Source organism: Sceloporus undulatus, chromosome 3 (assembly GCF_019175285.1).
Source record: "Sceloporus undulatus isolate JIND9_A2432 ecotype Alabama chromosome 3, SceUnd_v1.1, whole genome shotgun sequence".
NCBI lineage: Eukaryota > Metazoa > Chordata > Lepidosauria > Squamata > Phrynosomatidae > Sceloporus > Sceloporus undulatus.
This window is the reverse complement of record NC_056524.1, coordinates 267,468,697-267,488,397: the sequence shown is the minus strand read 5'-3', so window position 1 is coordinate 267,488,397 and position 19,701 is coordinate 267,468,697. Positions and strand designations below refer to the sequence as shown.

At 43.1% G+C, this 19,701-nt stretch overlaps 1 protein-coding gene across 3 annotated transcripts in view; it reads right to left on the bottom strand.

The window, feature by feature from the left end:
• Positions 1–3,513: 3,513 nt before the first annotated feature.
• FGF12 (fibroblast growth factor 12) overlaps positions 3,514–19,701 on the bottom strand; it is a 294,978-nt gene continuing 278,790 nt past the window's right edge. For all 3 annotated transcript variants that reach the window (XM_042460904.1, XM_042460903.1, XM_042460902.1), the window contains 2 exons: positions 16,896–17,094; positions 3,514–4,073 (listed from right to left, as the gene is read on the bottom strand). In XM_042460904.1, coding sequence (XP_042316838.1) covers positions 3,955–4,073; positions 16,896–17,094 — 318 coding nt within the window. In that variant the 3' untranslated portion in view covers positions 3,514–3,954. The remainder of the gene's footprint in view (positions 4,074–16,895; positions 17,095–19,701) is intronic.

Sequence of the window (19,701 nt, the reverse complement as noted above, 5' to 3'; positions counted from 1 at the left end):
TAGGGGAACTAAGCAGAGCAGAGAAGGACAGGGGGTCTTGGAGATATCTCATCCATAAGGTCACCATGGATTGAGATCGAGTTGAGGGCAGTTAACAACAAAAATTTCTCTGTTCCAGTCTCAAAAAGGAAGTGTCAGCATCTCACCTGAAAGGCCAGCTGAAGCTTACTGGAGCAAATTCAAAGTGCATGACTGGCAGCCATTGACATGTGATACTGCATCACTACACTGGGCCCTTGGTATCTGCTGGGGTTTGGTTCCAGGACCCCCCGTGGATACCAAAATCCATGGATTTCAAGTCCCATTATATACAATGGCCTAGTAAAATGGTGTCCACTATATAAAATGGCAAAATGAGATTTTGAAAAAATATTTTCAATCTACGGATGCTTGAATCCATGGATTAAAAAAAAATCTGTTGATATGGAAAACCAACTGTATTTGGTTTCTTTGCACACTTTCTTTGCTTTTATTTCTGTTACTGCTTTCCTGCCATATATCTGTAGTCAATAAATCTATTTAGAGCTTTGATTCACTTCAGTGTACATCTTAAACCTAATTTGAGCAGGGCCTGGGCGGATCACCCTGGACGATCATTAGAAGAATCTTGGGGCTCCTTTAAAGTTCAGACTAAAATCCAGAGTGTATTCAGCACTACACTGTCAAAAGAGCCACCCACTGCCACTGCTTTTGGGTTGACCCTCCATCCTGTCCCTGCCCCTGATGCTTATCAAGGCACCAACAAAAGTGCTCCATTGCCCATCAGGGCTGTGGGCTGTGAAATCAGTCAATTGTCTCACTGTTTACTGAACATCAGTGTGAAATATTGGAGGCTGCAGAGGTGTTCTAAACTTTCCTCAAGCCCTGGAAAGAGCAGAAGATCTCTTTCTCTACATCCTACACTTACCTTGTCTGATGGAAATACAGATACTTGAGCAAATTTGGCCTTTAGAAAAAGTCCATCTCTTGGTTTTAGAACCCTTGGGTGGCTGCCAGGGTGCCACAACCTCATATGGCTACTTACCCTGGGCTCTCTTCTCCACTTTTTTTTTTTCTGGTTGTAGAATCACAAAATCAAAGAGCTGGAAGGGCCAAGGGCCATCCTGTCCATGCAGGAACCATGCAGGAACACATAATCAAAGACCTGCTTAAAAACCTCCAAAGAAGAAGATTTCACCACCCTCTGAGGCAGCAGCATCTTCCACTGTTGAACAGCTCTTACCATCAGGATGTTCTTCCTAATGTTTAGGAGGAATCTCTTTTCCTGTAATTTGCATCAATTGTTTCAAGTCCTATTCTCTGGAGCAGCAGAAAACAAACTTGCTCCATCTTCAATATCGCATCCCTTTTAATATTCAAAAGGGCTCTCATGTCCCCTCTTAACTTTCTCTTCTCTAGGCTGAACATACACAGCTCTCTAAGCTGCAGCATGTTCACCTTAACCACCATGGCTCAATGTTACGGAATCCTGGAATTTGTAGTTTGGGGAGTAGTTTAGCCTTCTCTGTCAGAGAGCTCTGGTGCCATAACAGAGGATGGAGCCGTGACAGTTAGTGATATTAAATTCCATTAATTTTGCATTTGACGGCAGATCCTGTCATTAACCCATCCAAAAAGCATGATTGACTGTGATCATGCAAAAGACTTTCAGATGACATCACACAGATCCCATCATTAACCTGTCATTAACCTGTCATTAAAGCAACATTGGGTGGCATTTTGCATTAATGGAAGTTCATGTAATTCAATGCTGCTTTAATGGCAGGATTGGTGCTAGATTTGAAAGCCTTTCGTGCTATCAGAGTAAATGGTGGGTTAATGATGGGATAAAGACAGGGGAGCAATCCCATCCCTATTCCGTCAGTGTGTGATAATCTCCTATAGATATAAGGGAGGGGGAATGGTTGGTGGGCAGAGTTTCCTCTCCCTTGGGAGGTATTGCAGATATTCACTTTGTACCACAATGCAATAGAAACTCAACCTATGGGCCTTGCTCTATGTAGACTCCTTCACACATGCAGTTCTATGTATGTTGACTGTCCTTAGTTGTGGGAAAAGATCAAAAAAGATTTGATCATAGAATCAAATACTGCCCATATATTAACAGTTGCCCGAGATTCTACACCAAGAAGAGAGATAATAAATTGTTATGCACAGTGATTGTACAATTATGCTTTGTCTGTGAATTGCAGAATTGTACAATGAAATGTGCACCGCCACCTGCATGTGTAATGCACAAATATGTACATAATCCAAGTGCACTGACCATGCACAGCACTGCTTCTACAACCTTGAACTGAATGGGGATGCATTCCATCAGAAGAAGAAGAAGAAAGCCCAACTACTTCAGTCAAGGGACTTACTCATGGGTTAGATGCCAACAGGACTCTGGCCAACAGGAAATGGTCATCTTGGATGTCACAGCTTAGATTTTGGAAGAATCCCAAGACATAACTGTATTCATATGGAAAATCAGTATGCAAAGGGATCTTGTAGCACCTTTGAGACTGCTTTTTCTTTTAGTTAGTCTCAAAGGTGCTACAAGCTCCCATAAATACTTTGATTTGGGGGGAATATTAAGCCAGGAGGAGGGGATCTGTGGCCCTCTGGATTTTGCTGGAAGTGCAACTCCCATCCTTCCTCCCTATTGACTTTGCTAGGTAGAGGATGCTGGGAGCTTCAATTAGCCACATCTGAAAGGCCACATGGGGCAACCCCTGAAGAAGGCAAAAAGTCCTTCCAGGGATTTACCCAGAATTACTCCTTTTTTGAGAGAGAGAGAGAGATCATCAAGAGGAAATGATGGTGATTAGGAAAAGAAAGGAATGAAATCTGGTTGCTTGGAGCCAGTGAACTTGTTTTGAGTATTAATGTGAACTTTGAAGGAGATATCTCCCCCAAATAGGTTCAGCACTTATAAAGTCTTGTCTGCACTGGCCATGATACTTCAGGAGCATTCTTGCCCCCAAGCTGGGCACCTTGGACCAGTGGTGTGCAGCAGTTCACATGTGCCTTCTACCATGAGTCACTCCCTTTGAGGTGGAAAATGCTGGTGCTCAGCCTTGATCCCATAGCTGGGCACCTTGTTCTGACCTCATGCCAGTGGGTAGCACAGTGGGACATGTTGCAACTAGCTGCTTGGGATTGCCTTCTTATTGAAGACAGTCTGAAACTGAACTGGGCCATTTGTCCTGCATTGTCTAGATAGAGCAATGAGAGGGCAAGGGCAAACCAGGTCATTTGGTCCATGTAGACATGCCCTAAAACTCAGACTAGGTTTGACCCCTCTCTACGGACATGAGGCATGTCCACAGCCATCCCTGAGTTATGAAATGACACTTTCCCCCACATCTCCAAAAGTCTCCTATTTTTCTTTACCAGCTTCCACATCACAGACCAAGTTGGATTCTCCAAAAGCAAATGTGTTGTTGTTTTTATTTTTTTTTTAAAGATAACACCTTTATTATGTATTTATTCCTGTTAGATAATAATTAATTTATTATAATTCGTATATTTTTAAATTATTATTATTTATTATGCAGAGATGATCAATTCCTCCCTCCCCCTTGATCACAGAGCAAACAGTTTTGCTGTGTATATATATATATATATGTACAGTATATATATACACACACACACACATATATATATAATGTTAATGGAGTCCTGATTGAAAATATATACTTTGTTGTTGTTTCACCCCCTCTTCGCTCGGTGTGTGGGTGTGTGGGTGGGTGTTCTGTATCCTAAAACGTCGCAACAGGCAAGGTCTTCCCATCCTAGACCGAGGGAAAGGTTGAGTTCTGAACTTGCAGCCGCTCCTTGGAAGCCCCTGCCTGGCTCAGTTGGTCGCTGTCGTCTCCGTGAGGACTTGCTGGGCGGGATGGGCGAGTGGGCAGGAGTCGGATGCAGGGGGCAGGGGGGTGGTGGTGGCAGCGGCAGCGATCCTCTCCGCTATGTGGAGTCCTGGTTGACCACTTTGCCTCCATTCATGGTGGGCGTTCCTGAACTTTTCCTGGAGCGGCCTTGTTTCTCTCCAATTTCATGCAGGGAAGGCTCTCTGTACATGCACACTGCAAAAAGGAAAAGAGAGGAGGAAAATAGGGAGCACGTATTACACCCCGAGATCTTAAAAGAGGCATGCAAAAAACATTTACAAATTCCACGCTTAGACTTGGATCCCATCTCCAAGATATCTCATTATGTAAATGCAAATATTTCAATAAACAAATGAAATCCGACATCCTTCTGGTCCCAAACATTTCAGTTAATGGTGATTCAACCTGTATATCCATTGTACAATGGGCAAAAGAGTACAACCATATGTGGAAGGGAACTGATACAGAAGCAAGACACCACCAAGATTCTGGCTAAAGGCATTCTCCTAAGAAGACGAAGAAAATACATTTAGAAACAACAACAACAACAACCGTATTTATTTATATTCTGCTTTTTCTCAAGGAATCAAAGTGGATTACAGCACTATGAATATAAAATAACAACAATATAAAAATACAATTAAAACCCCCTAAACCCTCAACCCACCCCCCAGTCATTAAATCATTGAATAACCCCTAAAAAGAAATTAAACAGGTAAAATCTTTAAAACATTCCAACACCAATACAAGAAAAAAAATTGGGAAGATTCGGGTGAGAAATGAATTGTATTCTAGAAACGGGGGCAGGGGGGGAGGGGGTTGAGGACGAAAACAAGGAAGTCAGTGCCAGTTCTGGTGTCACAGACAATGGTTTGGGGGTAAGAATAAAGGGAAGGGGAAGGGGTAGGGGAAGGGGGCAGCTCTGTCTAAAAGAAAAAAGCCTGTGCCACATTTTATTATGGGTTAAATTTCTAAGGTATTTAAGGGGGACTTTTTGCCTATTTTTGCTACCAGAGGCTAACAGGCTTTTTTGCAGAATGCACTCCTCTTGTCTCTCTCTTCCTCCCTTTCCAGAAAGCTGTTTTTTCCCTCTTTTTGACTATAGAGAGTCCCCATGCTCCCCTTTCAAGCCCAGGCCTTCCCAAGGCCCAGTGGCCAAAGCAGGGGGTTCTGGACGTTAAGAGATAAGATTCTTGAACCTCCTCCTCTCCCCATGTTTTGTTTCAACTGAGAGCCTTAGATGAAGGGTGAACAAAGTGGAGTCCCAGCTCATGGTCCCCTTGCCTCTTGGCATTAATTCAGTCAGCTCTTAAGAAGGCAGGAAGGTCAATCTTCTGCCCGACTTTGGCATCTTATCAGAGCGAAACAACAGAGCAGCCTGGCTGCTTGGACCTGGTAGACCCAGACACCCTCAAATGATCCGGATCACCAGGGCCTTTGATCTGGACTGTTTGCAGCTAAGAAGCAATTCATCCTTTCTAGTTTTGAGCCAAAGCAGACCACGGCCTTCTGAGTTGATTTAAGGTCAGCTCTGTGATGGATGCAATAAGGCAGGAGTCTGTTCTTCTCAAATGGGAGGGAGTCTAGAACTCTGTTGTTGTTTTGTGTATGTCTAAGGGTGCATCTACACTGCAGCAATAATGCAGTTTGACTCCACTTTAACCACCATGGCACCATCCTAAAGAATCTTGGGATTTGTGAGCCACCAGGGCTCTTTGGCAGCGAAGACTACAAACCTTGTAAAACTACAAATTCCAGGATTCCATAGGATGGAGCTACAACATTTAAAGTATTATCAAACTGCATTATTGTTACACTGTAGATGCACCCTACGCTCTCCAACAGGAGCAAGTGGACATCTTTGTCTGACACAGAATATCCACATCCAGTTCTAGGTTCCAGAAGGAGAGTTGTACATGTGGTGCCATTGGCCCTGGTTGTGAATTGTTCACAAATGCACATGGCACACTATGTTTCAGGGATGTACAGGCAAGTCATTAGTGCATACTATGGTGTTGTTCAAGTAGCGCCACACATAGGATTATATGTCTGGTTACATGCTAGGTTACATGGTCTTACCATTCAACATAAGGAATGAGTAGCACATTTAAGGCACAATTTCACATATCAGGACTTGAGCTCTTCAATCACAATGCAAACCCAAATCCCCCAATCCAGGCATGGAGAGGTTCTCCAGTCCTAATCCAAGCTCATCATATACTAGAACATAGCTCAATGGATCCATGGCATGTACCCTTTGGGGCAGAATCTGCTGGAATCTTTCACACGTGTGCATTCCCCTTTGAAAGTGATTAAACGTTCTTTTCATGGAAGCTGAGTTGTCTACGTGGGTCCAATGGGCATGTGGATGAGTATTCATGGCCAATGTATTTCCCTCTGCCCTTGCTGAATTTGGCCTCCCCCATTTCAGTGTGCATATGGTTCTTCATTTGGTTGCATAGCATTGCTATTCCACAGAGTGCTCGTGTAGCATAATCCATGTACCCCTCTGCTTGCTGGGATTTACACAAGCCACATGTCAGCTCATAACCTTGGGTGGAAAGGGAGAGAGGCAGCTATCACAAAATGGCTGCCGTAGATTGGAGCCACAAGGCACGCATTTCACAGAAGCCAAACTGAGTAGACTTAGAAAAGAGGCACTAATTTCAGAACTGAAGTAGAAGCCTCAGATGAGGTTGGAGCCCCCAAACCTTGGGCCCAACAGTTTTCAACTCTAACTCATAGGTTCATAGAATGCTAGAGTTGGAAGGTACCCCCAAGAACCATCTAGTCTAACCCCATTCTGCCATGCAGGGAGACACCATCAAAACCCATCCTGTGACAGATGGCCATCCGGCCTCTGTTTAAAAACCTCCAAAGAAGGAGACCACCACCCTCTGGGGCAGCATATTCTGCTGTTGAACAAAGCTGAAACCTTTTTCTAAGAAGGCAAGTATGCACATCTGCTCTCTCTTGAATGAAATAATGAATTGTTTCTAAAAAGAATGAACCAATGAACACTTTCATTAAAACAATGAAATGACTGTTGCTTTCCTTTTTAATGAAATATTCAAGCTTTCCCCTCCTGTAGCTACAGAGGGTTGGACATGAACCAATAGATTCAAAGGACAAAGAAAGAAAAAGTTCCACCAAAACATTAGGAAGAACTTCTTGGCTGTAAGAGCTATTCTACAGTGGAAGACACTGCCTTGAAGGGTGATGGATTCTCCATTGTTGGAGGTCTTTAAACAGAGGATGGATTGGTATTTTTCAGGAATGCTTTAAGTTATGTGTTCTTGAATGTAAGGCACAACTCCACATGTTAGGATGTGGTCTTTGATGGGACCTTTGATCTCTATGATTCTTTGATTCTGTGATCACAGAATTCCCAGTTAGAGGCCTCTGGTGCAATAGAGTTCAGTAGATTACAGTTGGTTCTCTAGCCTGACCCTTGTGGTCCCTTCCAAATCCATGATTCTATGGCATTATAACATTCCACCTAAACATTAGAAAGAAGGTCTTGACGGTAAAAGCACTTTGGCAGTGCAATATGCTTCCTTGGAGGATGATGGACTATCTTTCTTAGGAGGTCTTTAAAGAAAGATTGGATGGACATCTCTTAGGATGCTTTAGTTGTATATGCCTGCATGGCAGGAAGTTGAACTAGATGGCCTTTAGAAATCCCTTCCAGCTCTATACGCCAATAACTGTATTCTACTGATTTTATTGTGCCCATAATGCCTTATTCTTTCTAGCAATCAGCTTTGTTATGTATTGTTGTTTTTATTGTAGACCACACTGGGATTTTTATTTTATCAAAGAAAAGTTCTGTAGACAATTTCCAAAAGCTTTCTCTCTCTGGGTACCAAGGTGTCTGACAAACCAGCCATAACAGGAGCAGACCTGTCACTCCGAATAGAATAACAGAATCATAGAGTTGAAAGGGACCTCAAGGGCCATCCTATCCAGCCCCATTCTGCCCTGCAGGAAGACACTATCAGAGCCTTCCCTGTTATGGATGTACATCCAGCCTCTCTTTAGAAACCTCCAAAGAAGGAAACTTCATCACCCTCCGAGGCATCCAGTGTCTTCCACTGTTGAGCAGCTCTTATGGGCAGGAAGTTCTTCCTAATGTTTGGGCGGAATATCTTTTCCTGAAGTTTGAATCTGTTGCTCTGTGCCCTGGCCTCTGGAGCAACTTGCTCCACCCTCAATATGAAATTTTTTCAAACATGGTTACCATGTCACCAACAAGCTTCTTCCACCCTTCAGTCTGACAGCCCATCAAATATTTAAACATGGCTATCATGTCTCCTCTTGACTTTCTCTTCTCCAGGTTAAACATACATCTAGCTCCGTAAACCACTCACCGTAGGACTTGGAGGTTTCCAGACCCTTCACCACTTTGGTCACCCTCCTCTGGACACACCAGATTCTCAACATCCTTTTTGAATTATGGTGCCCAGAACTGGACACAGGATTATTCCAGATGAAGCCTGAATTACCAAAGCAGAATAGAGTGGGACTATGACTTCCCTTGATCTGGACACTATACTCCTATTGGCTTTGCTAAAATTGCAGAGACAGGAGAGACGTGGGCAACCATTATGTCTGGTTCCCAATATTGTGTGTTAAAGACCTTCCAGGGGCCACATGGACTGCCAAAATGCTCCTCTTAAAAAAGGAATAAAATGAATGTGGATGAAAATCCATTCGTGGTTCTGAAAACTAACTAAATATCAACAGTGCAGCAGGAAGGGCTGCAAACTATTTTACAGATAATTCTCTACTCTCAGAGGCTTCTAGGTGAGGCCAATTGCCCATTTTGAGAGTCAGAGAAAGTGTGTTCCAGGGTTGGAGGAAATACAGACTTGGGGCTACAAGTGGTTTCCCCTACCCCTGGTTTTTGGCATGAAACCCTCCTGCATGCATCCTGCACTAATTTCTCTGGAATACCCTTTCTATCATCTTTCTCTCTTTGCAGAGCTGTCATTCCAAAAAGTAACTTTTCCAAGCTATGGCTCATGATGTGATAAACATCCCACAGCTCCAAAGCAACTGAGATGCCCACCAGGGCAAAGAGGCTTCACCCAGTTCTGAGTCCTTCAGGCAAACCTTGCCCCCTTTTCTCTCTGGCCCTCTGGAGAGAAGATGGCTCTTTAAAGAAGAGAGATATGCCAGTACATGGCAGCTAGCAGGGTTCTCAGTGGCATCCTGAGCCAGTTTATGGGGCTACAGAGCATTTTATAATACCAGGCTCCACTGTGTGCTGAGTCTCTGAAAGGCATATTAAGCATTCAGGGAAGACAGTTCCTGTTTATGAGCTTTCTGTGCCACTGGAATTTAACTGAACATCCCTCTTTTCTTGAGAAGATTCTGGAGCATTTGCTGTGGGTGAATCCTAGTAAAAGAAATTTACAGCAAAAGGCATGCTTGAGAGAATCAGCATGGTGTAGTGGTTTGAGTGTTACACTATAACTCTGGAGATCAGGGTTCAATTCTCTGCTCAGCCATGAGAACCCAGTGGGTGACCTTGGGTGAGTCACACATTCTCAGCCCCAGAAAACCTCATGATAGGGTCATCATAAGTCAGACACAACTTGAAGGCACACAACAACACGGTATGCTGGGCATTCTTTAAAGCAGGCCTGCCCAACTGGTCTTGAGACCCACTTTGGGATGCATAAAGCACTAAGAATGGCAGAAAGAAAAATCTCAAAATGGGATGGAAGCCTACTTCGGGTTTGAAAAATGGTGGCAGTGGTTAATATTAACTGGGACAATATTCCAAAGAAGGAGCAACTCATGCATGCTGAATTGCCAACTTAGTCTGGACATATTAGTGTCACAGCATTGCATCCAACTAACTGACTGGCATCCTGTTGGTGTTTTGTGGACAGGTGCGATTGGACATCTTTGGCCATTGTATAATAACCAAATTTATTTCACAGTTGCCTAAGTGGAGTTCCACAAGTCTGAACTTTTGGACATGTAGCTGCCCATTCTTGGATTGTGCATTACTATTCATCAGTGCCATATACTGTGTAGGTACCTCCTCGTATTTTTTCTGGGCACATCATCAGTCTTATTCCTGCACCTCCTCAGAGATCAAGGGAAAGACCATCACCACAGACCTTAAGTCTTTTGATATTGTTGTTGTGTGCCTTCAAGTCCTTTCCAACTTATGGTTTTCTTGGCAAGTTTCTTCAGAGGGGGTTTTCCATTGACATTCTCGGAGGCTGAGAGAATGTGATGTGCCCAAGATCACCCAGTGGGTTTACATGACTGAGCTGGGTAAGTCACACATGTCTAAAATGTTAGTTATTCTGTGATCTGGTGGATGCTGTCAGGCAGCAAGAAGGGATATAGTCACCAGATCCAACTGTCACCATGGGGAGCAATCCTTTGAAAGTTTGGGTGGAATCCTATTAGTGTCATAGATCTGTATGAGTTCCCTTGCTCACATGCATACATACAGTTGTACTTTTCGGGCCATTGTGCAATGGATGCAACAGTTCCTAGTTGCAAAACAAAGCTTGGCAAATGTAACCATTTCACAAGGACCCCCATCTTATTTTTTTATCCTGACTAGAGTTTAACTAACTCTTTGTATAGCTGCAACCCCAGGACTTGGAGCTTGGAGAGCTGAGCTCAGCTAACAGACAATACCAACAGGGGTGTTTTGCATGGATGTGGTGAAACAGGCAGCAGAAGGTGAGCTTGGGTGTTGGACAAGCCTCCCTAGCCCACAAGAGTTGTGTGAATCACATGGATTTCCCCATGAATGATTCACCATTCAATTACTGATTGAATGGGTTTACTTTGAGTGGGGTTAACCCACAGAATCCCAGTCATGCAGTTGTGCATTCTTGGGTAGTGTGCAATTATCTACCAGTGACTTTTTAATGTACCACTTGATTCAATGGAACTGATAAAACAGCCACTGTGTATTATTTCCTACCATCACACAAGGGCTAATGGGCAGGTACACCAGCATAAATTGTTCAAGTATCTCTGTTCTCTTCTGCAGCAGAGAAAGAACCACATACTGTACATTATTTGTGTCTGCATACAGAGATGAAACAGATGGAAATTTATATACCTTCTCAGTGTCGAATCCATTCTGAAGTTTAGTTCAGATTTTAAAGGCATTATCTAAATCAAGGGAAGTAATGGTCCCAGTCTATTCTGCTTTGGTTGGAACTCACTTGGAATACTGTGTCCAGTCCTGAGCACCACAATTTAAGTGGGATATTGACAAGCTGGAGCATGTCCAGAGGAGGGCAACCAAAATGATGAAAGGCTGGAAACCATGCCCTTTGAAGAGTGTCTCAGGGAGATGGGTATGTTTAGTCTGGGGAAGAGGAGGTTAAGAAGGGACATGATAGCTATGTTTAAGTACTGGAAAGGATGTCATATTGGGAATGAAGTAAGATTGTTTTCTGCTGCTCCAGAGACTAGGACCCAGAGCAATGGATGCAAACTACAGGAAAAAGGATTCCACCTCAATATTGGGAAGGACTTCCATATGGTAAGAGCTGTTTGATAGTGGAAGATGCTGCCTCAGATGCAATAGAGTGGTGTCTCATTCTTTGGAGGTTTTCAAACAGAGGCTGGATGGCCATCTGTGGCAGGGAGGTTTTGATGGTGTCTTCCTGCATGGTAGAAGGGTGTTGGATTGGATGGCCCTTAAGGTCTCTCCCAACAATATGATTATATGATCTAACCCTATTCCCACCAAATAGGTCCAGCACCTTAGATAGCTCCTTTAATGTTCTCAAAAAAAAAATCCAGAACAGATTTACTGCCTTTCTAACATGGAAGCCACCAGCTGCCACTGGTACCGGGTGCATAGTCCAACAGACTACAAACTGCTGGGACACTTTGAAAGTGGTCTTATGCTCAAAAACCCAATATCGTAACTCTCTGACCTTTAGCAAACTCTATCACATTGTTGCTTTTTAAAGAGAGGATATGAGAAAGATTGCAAAGCCCTTGCCCAAGAAGGCCATGTTATGTGATGCAAAGCATATTGGAATGGTGTGCCAGAGACAGGCAGTGACAGGCTGAAAGGCAGGGTTCTGACAGTATCCACCAATACCACTGTTTTCCTGAATCCAACTCATCCAAGGGGATGGATGCTCCAAACTGGGATTTGTGGCCAAAATGGAAAGTTGCCTATGACAATGTCTAACTCCATGACTTCCAAAGCAGGAAGCAGGGCTGCTTCAGTGCAGCAACGACCTTGAGGATGCAGCAGAACAGGGGCTTTATGACAGCCAGCTTGCAGCCAGCTTAGAAACTTGTCACTCCTCCCTCCCTTCTTTCTCTCCACCATCTGTTTGAGGGGATTCAAGAGAGGCCCCCTGACTGTTTCCTGGACAGAGACAGTGCCCAAAACCTGTTTATCACAGATGTTGCTGGATGTGCATGTGTGAAGAGGAGAACTGCATTGGGGAGAGGCAGAGAAAGAGAGATGGCATTCTGCCAGTAGAAGGACAAAAGGTGGAGTCTCCGTCTTTTGAGGTTTGTAAAGAGAGGCCAGATGGCCATCTGTCACAGGGAGTGCTTTGATTGTGTCTTCCTGCATGGCAGAAGGGGGATGGATTGGAATGGCCTTTAAGGGTCCCTTCGAACTCTACGATTCTAGAACTGTCGGGGGGGAGGAACCTTGAGCGTGCTCTGTAGTGGGAAGTCCCAGGAAGCTATTACCATATGACCAGAGACCACAGGTGGCTGGGATTTGAGAGAGTGCTCTTCCATCAGTTGGATGTGGTTACAAAGCTTACGATTTTCAGCATGCTATCCCCACAACAGGGTTGGTTGGTTGGTTGGTTTATATATTTATTTCATTTATATGCTGACTTTCTCCCAAGGTGACTCACAGATAAAATTCAGTTTAAAACCTTACAGTTAAAAACAATTAAAATCAGCTTGCAAAAAACAATATAAAATTGCATTAAACAAACAAAAGTTGAAAACTCAGGCAGGGTACAGACTGCCCCAAAAGGGCGGCCTGCCAGCACCTGTTTTTCTGCCAGAAGGAAGCCTCAGCCACCAAATGGTGAGGCTTCCCACCGGCAGAATATCCCACGGTGGTGGTGTAATGAGTGTGCCACAGTGCACCACTGGCGCACTTGTTACACAAGTGCCATGAGGTGCCATGCGGATGCTGCGCAGCACTTGCGTAACAATGGCGGCACCCATGTGTACAGGGCACTGACATTTTGATGCCCTCGTCATGTGCTAGGGTTGAAGGGCGTGTGGAAGCGCAGCCCCAAGGCAACCCTAGCATGTGACGAGGGTGTCTTAAAGGACCGGTATGTACCGGGCCGTAATTATACACACACACTGTATAAAAGCCTCCCTGACAAAGATTATAGATTAAAAGCCTACTTAAAGAAAAGCAGGCTGTGATTGCCAATGAAAGGTAAGCAGGGATGAGGCCAACCTAGTCTCCTGTGGAAAGGAGTTCCAGAGTTTGGGGGCAACCACTGAGAAGGTCTTGTTTCTCGTGTCCTCACCAAGTGAGTCTAGGATGGTGATAAGATCAACCGAAAGCCTTCCAATGGAGATCTTAGTATTCTTGCAGGTTTGTATGGGAAGATATGGTTCTTCAGATTGTCCGTACCAAAGCCATAGAGGGCTTTATAGGTCATGAACAACATTTTGTATTCAACACCTTGGATAGTTCCTTTACAGTTCAGGGTAAAACCCTAAATGAATTCAGCATCCCACATGGGCATCTCCAGCCATTATGGCAAAAACAATCCTTTGAAAAGAGACAAAAGGGAGGTTCTGGAAACTGCAGATCTCCCAGCCTGACCTCCTAAGGACATAAGAAGAATCACAATGTGTCAGGCCAAAGGTTTCTCTAGCCCAGCATTCTGTTCCCACAGCAGCCTCCAAGGAAGGTCACAACTGTTGCAGGAGGGCAACTTTACCCTTGGGAGTAGCCAAGATCCTATAGGGTTTTCTGATACTGGAGGTGTTATATAGCCATCTTGTTGCATGACCCCAGTTGCTTCTAGTTTTATAAGCAAAGCACTGTGTGGAAGTGTACCTGACAATTTAAAGTCCTGCATTTTTGAGTCTTGCAACAATCAAGGAAGGACACTTTGCATTTTCAGGTCTGTTTCCATAAATGGGATTACTCCCCTTTTACCCAAAAATAACTCTGCTTAATTACTAGTGGGAAATATGCATGTCATACAAACACGCCTTGATGAAGACGTGATCAAAATGTAGTAAGAGCCTTCATCCTTGACTGCGTTTTGAATCAACTCTGAGGATCAATACTGAATCCTTTGTTATAGGGACGTAATTTGTATTGCTTAAGCCCATTGTTACTGCATGAATTTTAATTTCAGCAATTTGTTAAAACAAACAAGCTGAGAAGTCAATGTTTCCATGATCAATATAAATGTATCTTCTCCTCACACAGTCTGTGGGTCAATACCACAAGTGTTTCAAGGAGAGGTGCAGCAAGTAGGGTCTGAGATCTCTTGCAACACCACAGAGGAGGAACAACCTGGAAGAAAACTCCCAGGATCATCTGTGACATCTTGGCAAAGTATCTTGTATTGTCAAAGCCTATTTTAATAGAGGATTTACACCCTTGCCCTCACTTGAAACCTGTGCATGTTGCAATGGATCATTACTTCTACAGATTAGGTTGGAATCCTGTGGGATGTCTTACATGTGTCAGATCTTGTGTGAAAGCGACCGAGCATTTCTGACAGTTGTAGAATGATGCAATGAATTCAAGGTTGTGGAAATGGAGTTGTGCATGTGATGCTGTTCTGCCCACAGGTGCACGTGGGATGCTTATATGGGTGTGAATGCACATGACAGTCAAGACTGTATGTCAAGAGCTGGAGTGTAATACTTTCCCCACACCATTCTGTGTCCTCACTGGTAGCTATCAAACCTGTTACCCATGATTTAGCCCACTTGCACCCCTCCTCTTTTTCAATATAAAGTTGATATCAACAGGGATGTTTAAGGCATGTAGCCAAGAAGGCACCCCCAATGCAGAAAACTAGCCATGGCATATAAGGACATCTGTTACCATAGAAGAAGATCTGATTGGCTCAGCATGGGGAATGCTCAAGAGCACATGGACAGGATAGAGCCATCAAGATTGGAATTTTCATAATCCCTTCAGTGATAGGAGTGATGGTGGGTGAGAGACCTTGTGTTCACAAGTGAACAGAAACCCAAGTACCCTCTGATAGTCTATTGTCCAAAGACATTTGCAATGATTGTCTGGCCATTTACAAATTCCATTCTCATTCTGGGAATTTCCTTTTAATCCCCAAATCTTCCCCAGGATATGTTGTGCCCTATAAATTTGCTGGCCATGATCCCCTCTATTGGATCTTGTTCTTAGTCAAACAGACATTCTGTTAGTATCTTGCTTGACTCCTCAGCTGCTGATCCACCTTCATCTCACAACCCTCCCCCCAAACTGGAACCTCTGCTTCTGGAATAGTACAGTATTGCCCTCTTCAGTTCTATATCGTTAGTTCTTGTATGTGTGTGAATGTGCGTTTGTGTGAGTGGTGATTACCTTTTACAAATAAAACTACATTTGGACCTTGCATTCTGGAGTTCTGTTTCTTGAAACCAGTATGCACAGTATTGATCCTTGCTTTTAGTTGGCCAAGCCCCACCAGCAGCTTCAATTGAGCTAATAAAATTCCTTTATTAAATATTGATTGTGGGTGCCGTCTTGGGACCTTGGCATTTTTGACAACAAATCCCAGAAGAGATCATTGCTGCTGTTGGGGACGGAAGGGGGGGGGAAACAATTCAGATGAAGAAACCACTGGTCTTGGCTCAGAGGGGGAAAGAAATGAGGATGTATTCTGAGATGTGCACCTTCCCTTTACCTTCACCTCAGAGCCCAGACCAGCTGCACTTTGTCATCTGAATTACCTTCTCCTCCCTTTTTCCCCATCAGTAAGCAGCACCACAGACATGGTCTGAGAGCTGCTGCAGGAGTTTCTGAATGGCATGAAAAAAGCTGCAGAATACATCTCCGTATCCCATCCGAAAAGGGATATGTCCAAGTGGGCATGTTTCACTAACAGGATGTCTGAGGTGCACATGAGATGCATGTTTCTTTGTTTGTTTTCTGGCTGAAAAACAGATTTGCCAAAATGCAGGAAAAACAGTGAAGAAAAAAAATACAGCGGTGAGAAATCTGTGCATTTTTCACCCAGAATGCTCACCTTCTGAATTTTTTCAGCAAATTATTCTGTGCAGAAATACTTTGGGGTTTTTTGTTTGTTTGTTTGTTTTTTGAGAATTTTTTGGTTTTATGCAAAAACAAAAACCTTTCCCCAAGTTTCTGTTTTTAAAACCAAAAACAGCTATCTTAGACAATAAAAATCTTACACAACAATATCTTTGCACAAAACCCCAGAGATCTTGCATGAACAATAGCCACATCATTTTGTTATGCAAGATTTTTGTTGTGCAAGGTTTTTTTGTATAAGCTTTTTATTGTGCAAGATTTGTGGTTGTGAAACGATGCTGTTTTTGTATAGAAAACAGTCTTGCACAAAAAATACTGAAATGTCTGGAAACAGATACTTTTTGTGCAAAATTTCACAAACCCTATGCCAAAAAAAAAAAAAAACCATGAGAAAACAAAAAACCTCACATGTATTTCTGCACCAAATAATTTCCAGAAACACTTTGGATGTATGAAGACTGCGTGGGAATTGTACAGAAGCATTTGTCTTCCTCACAGCAAGGAGAAAAAGGCAGAAATTATCTGCCTTCACTTGCTATGACAAAAAAAAGAAGCTAGATATTAACATGCCTACATTTGGTAACTTGGTTCAGTTTCACAAACCTGCCATTCCACACAAAGGCTAAACCATGGGGCCATTAGTCTGGCTTTGTCTGGCCTTTCCCAAAATCCACAACATGCCAGAACTCCTCCCTGCCCCATGCCAAAACAATGCACACTTATCATGGAGAAATAACAACTAGTGCTCCTCCTACCTTCTATGGGTTTTGGTACAAAATGTGATGATGGTTTGGTCTTTTTCACCCGGTTCCCTTTCATAATCTGCCCTTCTTTATTGAGTCCCAAAAACCAGGCTCTCCCCGATTCCTGCTGTCGGTACAGCGTAGAGGAATAGATAACATAGTAGTTTTCAAAGACGGACTCCTTAAATTTGCACTCTGGTGTGAAGATGTCCTGCAGCAAGTGGAAAAGGAAAGAAGGGAAGAAAGAAAAGAAGGGATTAAGCTCAGGAGTTGTTTAGAAAAGTAGCCATGAGCCAAGAGATAAAGCTGTGCAAATCTGGGTGTAATCTCTTTAATGAAGAGAAAATAAAATTAAAACGGAGGCAGCCCAAGAAGAGGAGAACTTAGGGAACCACGGCTTAAAAGGAAGGCTTTAAGAACATAAAGCAGAACCTAGAGACATTGCAGTGCTAGACTGGAATATCAGCATACAGAAGGATCTTGTAGCACCTTTGAGATTAACTGTGCAAAAGAAGTTGTAGTATTAGCTTTCACAGACCTAAGTTTGCTTCCACAGATGCATCAGATGCAGGGTTTGAGTCCACTTTTTCTATCTGACGCTGCTGCTGCACTGCAGAATTAATGCAGTTTGACACCACTTTAACTGTCATGGTTCTATCCTATGGAATCTTGGGATTTGTAGTTTGCTGTGGCATCAGCACTCTCTAACAGAGAATAGCTCACAAAACTACAAACTGCAAAATTCTATAGTATTGAGCCATGGCAATTAAAGCAGCAGCAAACTGCAAGAAATCTGCAGAGCAAATGAAGCCAAAGTACTGAACTGATTTTGTGGATAGAGAACAGCACCTTGGATAGCTTAATGATGATGGTGATGGTTTAGAACCAAAAATGTACTAAACTGTGGTGGACAAAGTATGATTTGGAGCCCAGGACTGTTTCTTTGACCATCAAAGGGTGGCGAAAATATTCTTTGCTCCAAAATGATCTCTGTGTGTGGAGGGCAATTCCACGTTGTCCTGTGTGCCCAGGACTGCTCATATGAGTCAAAATGAAATTTCAAACAAACATTTTCTCAAAATGCCCTCGAAAGGCCTAGGAAGGCCACAGAAACCATGCCACCATGTCCCCTGGAGGTCAGTTGGAGGCAAATGATCTTTTGGTATAGAAGCAGGTGTGATAGGGGTGCACAGTGGAGGATGTGGCTCTCCGAGGTTAATGTGTCCTCTCCCCACCTCCTACAGTTGTAAAATGAATGGGGATTGAGCTCTCAGTGTACCAAATCCCTCCCATTCACCAAAAGGTCCACTTGCCATTTAACCTATCAAATTTGTTGTAACTCTCAGTTGATTCCACTGAAATAAAGGTCAAGTTCCCCCCGTCAAAGACACAGAATGTACTGTAATTTCCCACTGAGAGCTACATGTCAACTGTGCATTAGTGAATCACAATGTTGTGCAAGTGAATATACAAACAACAGTGAAATACCCGACTGCAGGTGCAATGCACATTTGCAAACAAAATGAACAAGTGGCACTGGAACAACTCTGCTTCTCTGGCCTTCAACCTTAATACAGACCTCTGCATTAGAGAAAAATGTCCAACTGCTACTGGAGGGGAACTTACACACATGTATGTCACTAAATTGATCCCATTTGGGGAGGAAAGTTGGGATGTAAGTGCAATAAATAAAATACAGCCAGCCCTCTATATCCACAGATTCTTTATCCATGGCTTGAAATCATCCATGGCTTGAAAATATTCAAAAAAAGTATATAGTCCAAAAAGCAAGCCTTGATTTTGCCATTTTAGATAAGGGACACCATTTCATTTCACTATGCCATTATATTTAATAGGACTTGAGCATCCACACATTTTGGTATCCATGGGGGTTCCTGGATACCAAAGGTTGACTGTAAAATAACAGGATTCTGGCCAAAGACTCTGCACAGAAATCTTTTTCCAGAAACCAAAGCAAAATAACTTAGAATTCAACAAACAAAAACCTATATTTATTCTTCAGAAGGAAGGATCTCACAATATTTCCATTTTTTTCTCCCTTATAGAAACCATACTGGAACCAGAACATCATTAAAAGAAAATAAAAGGTTAAAGAAGGTTGCTGTAAAGCCCCAGGCCCCCTAATTAAAATGGACAGAAGCCAACTAATCGCCTTATGTTGCATGGAAGAACAATCTACCGATTAAAGATGGAAAGCTTACAAATGGATTTACAATTAGACAAATAACAGAATTCCAAGCACTTTCTGATAGCAGGACCAGGCAAAGTGTTTTGTGATAGTTTGTCCTAAGATGTCTGTTTTGTAATCCCCCCCTCTCTCTCTGGCAAAAGTAGCTACTACTGGTACTATTGGTACTATTAGTACTATTGGTATTTACTATTGGTAGCTACTATTGGTAGCTCCCTTTTTTTGTATTGGTACCAAAAATGAGGAGGAGAGGTAGAGAGCTGTTTCATTTCTCACCAACCCAGCTTCCAAGATCTTGAACTTAATGTGGACATTCAGGTCAAGGGAAGGTGACCAAAATGGTGAGAGGTCTGGAACCCATCATGCCCTATGTGGAGTGGCTTAAGCCCTGAGAAGAGAAACTTAAGAGGGAGGCATGATAGCCATGTTTAAATATCTGAAGGGATGTCCTATTGAGAATGGAGCAAGCTTGTTTTCTGCAGCCTGAGAGACTAAGACATGGAGCAATGAATTCAAGTTACAGGAAAAGATATTCTACCTCAACACTAGAAAGAACTTTCTGACCTTAAGCACTGTTCAAAAGTGGAAGATGTTGCCTTGGAGTCTGGT